This window comes from Trachymyrmex septentrionalis, unplaced genomic scaffold (assembly GCF_001594115.1).
Source record: "Trachymyrmex septentrionalis isolate Tsep2-gDNA-1 unplaced genomic scaffold, Tsep1.0 scaffold44, whole genome shotgun sequence".
NCBI lineage: Eukaryota > Metazoa > Arthropoda > Insecta > Hymenoptera > Formicidae > Trachymyrmex > Trachymyrmex septentrionalis.
Genome location: NW_017305611.1, coordinates 167,287 through 177,157, shown reverse-complemented (window position 1 = coordinate 177,157; position 9,871 = coordinate 167,287). Strand labels below are relative to the sequence as shown.

The window sequence follows — 9,871 nt, the reverse complement described above, 5'->3', positions numbered from 1 at the left end:
TAATATATATATATATATATATATATATATATATATATATATATATATATATATGTTTGTGTGTGTGTGTGCGCGCGCGCGCGCATGTGTGTGTATGTGTAATATATATAAGCTACCGAGGGAAAAGTCAGTAAACATCCGAAAACATATTCTTTTGTTCATACATCTCGCTAAGAAAGGCTTCGGCACGCGGGATCCTTATAAAATAATAATAAAAATCCGAAAAAGTCATTGGCACGACGTAAATGCTTTCCAAATTGACTTGACACAGAAAATTCTGCAAGCCCCATAATAACAACGATGGAATCGTTATAAAAGCATCACATTTAATATATAAGTTATGAATATATTTAAATGAATCTGCACTTTGCTGTATAAGATATTTAAAGTATTCGCATATGCGAATAATATTTATACTCAATATTACATGATAAAATTGTATAACTTCGATTTTGATTCTTCGACAATAAAATCTTATTGGGCACTCGCAATTTTCTTTGTGTCGAGTATGCAATTGTTGAATCACATGAGACATTCTCATGCACTTGGGGGTCGAGCTACTCCACCAACCACTTGGCAGAAATGCTCGGCAGGAAAGCGGACGATTTAAAGCGAGCAAGACGTATCTTTGTCGAGAAACGCTATAAATACAATCGATCTTTTTAAACTTTTATAGACCCAAGGAGATTCGTATAATTTTCCGTTACAATGTAAACGGACAATACAACTGTGTATTTTCATACCCTTTTCTCCTCGCCGTACCAATTTCGACATACAATAACGTTTCGAATATCAAATTTCCTAATTGTTATTTGTGGAAATAATTAATTTAATCATTTTTCTCGAATTGGTAACATACCGACTGTCTATTAATCCTTAGGACTATGACGATTGAATCACGTCACGTTAACACTAAAAATCTTCGCTAAAGAGGCAAATCTTCGACTAAATTTTTATCGTATACAATCGCAAGCTCGGAGTTATTTCGCCGATGATACAGTTGTGACAATTAAAAGCGAAGAATATCGAATAATTATTTACCTACAAAAAACACCGATACGTCGTGCTCTCGTACGAAACTGCCGGACGGGTTTCTCGCCGTCAGATCGCTCGATCGATTAATTGTTGTCTAATAATTATCCTAGGATTCGCGTAATGCAAACTCGCGCTCTTTCGCGCGACAGAAAGGCCGAGATGTAACTTTCGTTACGTAAAAAAGTAAAGTGAAGGTCGGGCTTCTCTCTCATTGCTATAATATAGGAACGACCGAAGATTAAGCTATCGTCATTAAAATTTGTCCGAAGTCACAATATTTTTACATGGTGCGAGTTTCGTAATTTCGATCAATACAAAAATTTGAAAACATTTCTAATAAGCAATTCACAGTAAGAAATTGAATTTTCTACAAAAAATTAATCGTTTTTTTATCGTTTTAAGTCTACAAATAAAAATTCTTTAAAACTGGATGTGTAACTAATGATGCGATAAGAATGTTATTACATACACAATATAAAAATCTTTAGAATGCACACTTTCATAAAAAAAACTCTTTTAACTGTTTTAATTTGCAAAATAGCTTTACGTCGTAAAGCGTTCTAAAGTGACCGGGTGAATAAAGTGATTCAGGTACATGTGTCGTAAAGTTCAAAAAAATAAAAAAATTCAATTTTATTATAAGTGTGCGAATGACAAATAATTGTTACGATGGCTAAATCAAATGGTATAAAAATATTTCGGAGTTAAAATCACTGCCAAAATTAGTTGTCTGCACAAAGACATTAGTTCCAAAAGATAACTATGCCAATCAAGTCTAAAAGCAAAGCTTCGTTCGTGTTACTCTGAGATTACACTCTCTTATTTTTTCTTTGTGTGAAATTTCATATCTTCAATTTTGTACACAAACTGACAAAAGGTTTTAAAATCATTCAGATTGAATGAGGAAGAAAAATTATCAAAGTGTACTTTTGATACGTTCCTGCTTTTCTTGCACTTTTTTCGAGATTATACATTTCTATATTCTAAATTTAAAAAAGAATGTAAGATTAAAAAATATTTCAAAGAACAATCAAATTTGTTTCATGGATACATCGACATATTTTTGAACAGAAAGATTTTTCTTTCACAAATTATTTATTTTTTAATTTTGCAAAAAAGCCATCCAAAAAAAAAAAGATCAAATTCTGTTTCTTAACTAATTTTAATTCTGATCAAAAATCGCTGGAGAAATAATCGAAATAAATTTTACGACACAATAAATCGGCATAAAATCTTCTGAAAGTGAATTAGAATCTGTTCTCCGAAAGAGCAATGTTTTAAACTTAGTTCGCTGCAACATAGTTAATCGTTCAATATAACGTAGAAATTCTTCATAGAATTCGGACGTTGATCGCGTAGTTTTTTTTGTACTTTCGCCTGAAAGACGATAATGACGATGATGGCGGTCCTTGATGTTGAGGGACCAGTTGGGTACGGCTTTGTATCTTTGGGGAAAAAAACCACAAGGCTGAAATTGACCATTTTTTCCCTTGTCAGCCGTCCCCCTCAGGAACATAATGCATATCATCCATGGTCCACATTCACACATTTCTCTTTCTCTCTCTTCCTCTCTTTCTTTCTTTCTTGAGTCTCGCACGCGATGGTGGTGGGTGATGCTAGATGGATGGTGATGGAATTAAGTCTTGTGCATGGTTGACAGTGCTCGGGCTGACGCCGTTCACGAAGTAGCCCGCAGCTTCTCCAACGCGGGCACCAATGATTCCTCCAAGGAGGGTCCACAGCTTAGCCCGCACTCACCGATCCATCTTGCTTTACCACTCGCATGGGACTGTAAAAGAGAACAAGCACCATAAGTAAAATTATGAATCTGCTTTTTAGTATTTTGATCAAAATTAAGGAAATTTATACGGGATTTTAAAAATTGTGCCAAAGCCAAAATTATCATTAAATCAAATTACAATATTTGGATCCTTGTCTGTCGATTACTCAACAAAAATATTCATGTCTAATGGTTGATAAAAGATTAAAATGAAAATAGATAATGAAGATAAGTGAGACATTAATGAGAGGGAAATCGGCGGAAGTTAATGTCAAGTCGGGTGAATTTATCGATTCTTCTCGGAGAAGGGAGGATCACAAGGCGGATATTTACCATGGTGAGATCGCGCTTCCACGTGGTATGGCAACGACCGTCACAAAGCGGGCATGGCCGTTGCAGAGAGTAGCCACCGCACTCGCTGCAGTCCAGGGAGACGTGCTCCTCGCTCCACGACACCCCGCATCTATGCAAAGAACAAGACGACGATAATGAATCGTTTCGATACGAATACACACCCAATTATGCTAATAACGGAGGCGTGTGATGCGGAAGACGCGCGACCCAACGACGCGATTCGCTTGCGAAAGAAGTCGACGATTTGCATCGCTAAACTACCGTTGAGACGGTCTTTCAAGGAAACAAGGTCATGCAGTTTAACAATTCGATCAGCGCCATCCGGTTTTTTTACGCAAGATTTGCTCGTTGATAAAATGATTATGTTGATATATTGCGAAATTATACAGTTGAGGTAATCAATAAATATATCGCTCATTTGCTAGAAAGACATGATTGAAAAAATGACAATTTTTTAATTAATTACAGAAAAAAAAGCTAAACATAAGATAAGTATAAGAAAGAGCATACTTTTTATTCTTCTACAAATTATTATATCAAATTACGTTTTATAAATTACGTTTTATTCCAAAATTTTAATGATTCGAAACATTCAAACTTGTTTTCTAAATAACTTTATTTTAATTATTTCGATATTTTTAATTATAGCAAACGAATGATATAGGTAAGCGGGGATCTACAATAGAAATCGTAGCAGTCGTAGTCTTAAGTCGTAGAAAATTAATCAATCATAGTCGAATATGAGAAGAATTATCGACTATGTGATTGGTCAATTTTCTAAGACTTAAGACCCTACGACTGCTACGATTTCTATTGTAGACTCCACATAACACAAAATTACAACGAAAGAGAATTGCACTATATATATATATATATATATATATATATATATAGATTAGAGATAATCACTAGAGACGTATTAATGATTTTATTGAATAAAGACTTCGCTGTGGACTTCGAGGATAAGACTCTTTTCTTGGATGAAAGAATATCTTTCTAGGACGTCGAATATTTTTCATTAATCGAATTACAATGGGCTATGTGAATATTTCACGAAAATGCCGCACATTGCACATTTCGTGCTTGCATACGCTCGATGTAGGGCATCGATTTACCGGAATAACCGCGTCAACCGTCACCAGATAACGTTGGGCATACCTACTAGCCTCGTTTCTTGCATTCCGTATCAATGACTATTTCCCAATCCCAACTCTGGACGTTCGCAGGATATAATGCGTTGTTTTGTTCACGTTTTTGTTCTAATAATCCGTATCGAAATTTCAATACCCAAAAGAAATTTCTCGTCTCCCGTCTCTCGCTTCTCGCGCGAGCCATATAATCGAGCGTAATAATCTTCACTCAGAGGGGACGTTTCTCTCCCGAATTGGTAAAGGAGAATTAAACGCGTCGCGAAATGACGAATTGAAGTCGCCCTGGCTCCGGATCGTACCGGATTCCATTGTATGGACGGCGACATATCATTCTGTGACGTTGCGTAATCGCCGGATCAACTCCCACGGTCCGCTGGATCTGCGCGGGGCTGATTCATACGATGAATAAAGAGCAAAAATCAACTTACGTAAAGCAGGAGTTGAGCTGAGCACGCAGCTCCTCGATCGTGAGGATCGTGTCCTGGTACTGGGGATGCGAGCCCTGCAGGCCATCGTCCACGCTCCCACACAGGCTGTGATGGGATAACGAGATGTTGCTTCTGTAAACCGAAATAAAGATCCACGTAGATTAGACGATTGCCAATTTTAAGTTGGTGAATTATTAGTAATGTTCAACTTGTGAGATGGTAAAAAAAATTCGCGGAAGCAAAAGTTCCATTTTTCAAAGGACTTTTCACCTGCTGTAAATTAAATGGAATGACTTTGGGAAAAAATCGAGGTGAACTTTCACTGAAATAACAACGTTGAGCGGCGTCTACAATGAGATTTTAAGGCGTAAAATTTAACCTTTAAACTCTAAGCCGTAGGAAATTGACTAATCATAGTCAAGTATTCTTCTATTCAATTGTAATCGATTAATCTACGGCTTAGGGTCTAAAGGTTAAGTTTTACGCTTAAAAATTTCACTGTGGACACCATTGAAGACACTTGAAGACTTTGTTCCGATTTTGGACATGCATACTGTCTATTTTTTACAATAAAAATTTGAAACTTGGAAAGTCGCTCCATTTTTACGATCACACGATTTTACGTTGCACGCTAAAGACTGTCACTCTTATTTCCACGTAAATCTCTTCTAGTTTTATCTATTATACTAGATTCATAAAATAATCTCTATTCCACCTGAATCTATAAAAGAAATTTGTTAATGTTTCTCTTTTTTTTTCTTTCTAATGACTATTTGTCGACTCCGATTTCAAATGCATGTTTCCATTGCATGCGGCAACGTGAGGAAAATCAAGTCCGATTGCGATTGTTTCACAATTGAGACGTTATTGTTCTACTTGTGCTTTTCAGTCTCTGTTCAATCCGATAAAGAAGCTTTTAACGTTAATTATTCGATATTTTTTTATACAAATGTAAAGTACTTATTTTTCGTTACGTAATGCCGACTTTAATCTTTCTTGGGGACTCTCTCTGTGCCCGTCGAAAAGAGGGACGTGGAAGGCAAGAGTCCGCGCAAGAGCTCCTTCCAACAAATTTAAATATCCGTGAAGGCACGCTCCGTGATTCCCGGAGGTACGATTTATCGGGGCGAGGGAATCGCGAGTAAACCGCCTTGAACCTGGCGGTCGAAGAAAGAGCGCGGTACGACCGGGCTGCGATTAACTCGAATGAACGTGCACATATGGTAATCAGGAAGGAAAAAAAAAATCACTTCTTTCACGTGACGGCAACGTGAACGCACGCGTAATGCGCCCGACGCGTTCGTGTATTTTGTACGCTCGGCACTTGCAATGCAAACGTAGACACAGGAAGAACAAAGGCCGGGAACGGAGGTTTTTTCTTTCTTTTTTTTTTTTTTTTCCGAATGACCGTAAATCGCAAAAGGAAAAGATTATTGCGGGGAATTGCAAACGCTTCTGCGTCATTCCTCTGCCGATTATACAACTCTTTAATTAAATAGCACAAATAAAAAGGTCCTCTCTCATACGCGTATTTTTTAAATAAAAGTATCGTAAGTGTATCAATATGTTCTAGGACGAAAATTATTGAGATTTACAATTTGTCCGTCGCGACGTAGCGATAATTATGGAAGGCGTAGGGATAATTGTAGAATATAGTAATTATCCCCGAGGGGATTTCAATTTGCGGTTAAAACGACTGTGCAATTTGATTTAATTGGCCGGCAATTTGTTATGATTTTGCATGCACAAAAGTTTGAAATTTTTCGATGGAACACGAGAGATTACGAAATAATTGAATAACGCCAGCGTTCGGTTATATATATATATATTTTTTTTTTTTCGTTTAATTCGGTCCCAATTAATCGCAATGCTTTTTCAATTCTCAACGGATGAGCAACGATTTCAATTTGACGGCCGTATAGTGGTGTCGGATCACCTTCAACGTCCCCCGATTGACGTTTCCGGCGTTCGCAACGCGTTGCGTAGGAAGTGGAGTTTATGGCACACGTTTCCGGCTAACGCCACGCGAACCTCAAAACATCCCTCTTTTCGTTCGCGCCTCACATTTAAAATTGCACCCCTCTAGCGTTAAATTGGTTGCGACGAAATTAATGACCGAAATTGGTTATTACAATGGTCGAAACTTTTAAGTTCCTGAAAACGGAATATTTATCATTTGCCTCTTATTAAGCGACATTTTCATACATATTTCTATACATGCGCAAATTTTACAGGATAATGAGCCTCCACTCCGTCATTCTATTTAGCATGAAACGCCGTATATGCTCCGTTTTTCTCCTCATACAGAAATCGAAGGTGATACTTTGTACTGTAAAAGTTAAGCGCGAAGGTCGGAATATTTCAATTAGGCGATGTGAAATTCATATTAGTACCCCCCCTCCCCCTCCCTCTCCCCCTCGCGATAGTTTCTCGCTGGAAAATCTGCTTAATGTCGATGCATTCCGTGGCAAAAAAAAAAAAAAAAATCCCATTCGTGCGAGACACGTCGGATATTTATGAGTTGCGGTTTGTCCGCTGCGATACAATCTGATGTCCGCGAAAAAAAGATTAGTTATTCGACGATGATTTTACTCACCCGTGACGGGAAAGGCTTTCAGTGGTAGCTGATTGTACGGAAGTAACCGACATGTTACACTGGTAAGTGGATACTGAAACATGAAATGAGAAAAATATTTACAATCTCTGTTAAAGTTGGGAACGGTATTAATGTTTCTTAAAAAAAAAAAAAAAAACGGCAGACAGTCCTTTTCGAGTTGAAAAGATTAACATATCAATATCTTTATAATTGTGAGTTAAAAAAGAGAATCTTAGCAACCTAAATTTTTTGGCCAAACTATAAACTCTTTTCAAAACGTACGTATGAATAAATAAAAAATACTTCGCTCCGCTTTATGCGAAATTTTAACAGACTTTTAGTTGAAAACTCGGTTTGTACATAAGAAGAAAAAAAATCCATTTCAATGGGTTCAAATATATTATACACACATATGACAGAAAAAGTAATGAAACTAATTTCCATAGAGACGAATAAATTTCGTTTAAATATAAATAAATAATTTAGTGTAAACATAATAAGGCTCTTTTTCTCTCTCTCTCTCTCTCTCTCTCTCTCTCTCTCGGAAATAATTTCCAAGATTTTCCATTGCTTTATATGTATATAAATAAAAATATCGACAAACAAATGACCCGCAGGAAATCCCCGGAATCCGATAATATCGACAAGGGATCTTAGAATATTGACGCACGTGGCGGATATGATATGATCAGACACGATTACAGATAAATATATAAAAAAATTACGCTGCAGTAAATCGCGTCATAGAAATTTCAATAAAATCAGCACAAAAAGGCCAAGGTTAATAATTATTATTCGGCGTGTACACTTTCACTGTATTTCGAAATGCCTAATTAAAGTACTTAAGAGTACGGCTTCAGAGTACATAAAAGTTTATTGCAATATCGCGGAGTCATTTCCGTCCATTCTCCTAAACGACCGCGTGGAGAAATGAAAAATTTTCCATACCGCTGCCTCTGAAATTTAATCCAGTGTAATAAATTTTCAATTTCGAACGTCAGACAATTCCGTGATTGTTTATAGAGATTATCTGTGTAATACTCATGTATTACAGATTTAACGTGCTTAAGGTTAGTGATTTATTAGAGTTATACAAGAACCTAGGATCGTACATAACGAGCGAAGGGCATCACGAGAACGGATTTCATCGTGATCTCACCTTGGCACGAAACGCTTTTGCTTTCTACGAGAAAGTACATTAACGGGCCGACATACGTGGTCTGCGTTTGCAATATTGACGAAGCCATTTCGATTTTTGTCGTTGCGAAGCGAAAGTTTGACTCGAGTTTGTCTACTAGTTTAGTGACATCGCGATCGGCGTCTCACATCCAGAAAGAAAATTATATTTCAACCGATACAAAATTAAACGCAGCTAACAATTCCGAGCGTATATCTTATGTCTCGTAAAGTTCTATATACCAAAGTAGCGCATTCCTTTGATCTGAGCCAAAGTGCCGACAGCCTTCCTGTTGGCTATTTCGATCGCCATTTGTGACTCAATCCAATAAGCGCTTAGTATTATTGGTATAGAGTATGGTTAGTAAATAAAAAATGGAGGACCTTTGTACTACTTTAATATATATAGAGCTTTAATGTCTCGTCACATTTTTCGGTTTCTTTTTCTCTGAATTCGTAGTATAATAAATAAAAAAAATTGAAAATTCGATAACAACAAAAGTAGTATATCAAGTTGAATAAATCCGTGAGAGAGTTGTTACAAAATCATGGATTATATTATTACGAAATTAACAATTCTGTGATCATTTGAACAGATAGATAGAGAAAGTCAAGGATTTTTTAACTGACACGTGGAACTGCTAAGCAACTCCTTAACGAGAGGATAATAAACGGCGACAAGGAGCTTGTTCGATGCAGTATAAATAAATAACATCGTAATCTACTAATTTACGGCATTCGCTGTAATTACAAAATAAAGGCATCAACAGAAATGCTTTTACCGTATATACCAAGAAGATGATGAAGCAAAATTCTTTCTACGGAAACAAATTTTTTACTGCTATTGCTATTTTACAATCGTTTATATTTTCATTGGTTCATGTACAAAAAAATAAGATTATATTAACAAAAAATAATAAAAATATATATAATTAAAGTCTATGTGAGAAACCGTGTCGAGCCAAACTATTTTTAATCGACACAGAGAATAAACTGCAGTTTTGCTGAGGTATCTAAAAATTTAACTATACAGATACAAAGCTAAAAATAATTTTATTGAACCATCAAAACATTTACGTCTGATAATTGTTAGAATGTTAAAATTTTTTGCAGCATTGTTCATTATGTGCTTAAATTTTCAACATAATTATTCTGATAATCCGATAAAATTATTTTAAAATTTATATATCTACCTAAATTTTTAGACACTTCAACGAAATCGTTCTACTGCGCAGTATTACAGAGAAAATTGCAGTGTACACAACGGACTCATCCTATTCCATTCGAGAATTAATCGGAACAGATATTTCGCCGCTCCCACAAAATCATTAAACTTAACTTTAAATAGATA

General features: G+C 36.1%; 1 protein-coding gene across 1 annotated transcript in view; it reads right to left on the bottom strand.

Moving 5' to 3' along the window:
- Positions 1-2,195: 2,195 nt before the first annotated feature.
- LOC108751469 (protein pinocchio) overlaps positions 2,196-9,871 on the bottom strand; it is a 53,798-nt gene continuing 46,122 nt past the window's right edge. The window contains exons 3-6 of the mRNA XM_018491694.1: positions 7,345-7,417; positions 4,749-4,880; positions 3,149-3,278; positions 2,196-2,824 (exon numbers count right to left, since the gene is read on the bottom strand). Coding sequence (XP_018347196.1) covers positions 2,714-2,824; positions 3,149-3,278; positions 4,749-4,880; positions 7,345-7,417 — 446 coding nt within the window. The 3' untranslated portion in view covers positions 2,196-2,713. The remainder of the gene's footprint in view (positions 2,825-3,148; positions 3,279-4,748; positions 4,881-7,344; positions 7,418-9,871) is intronic.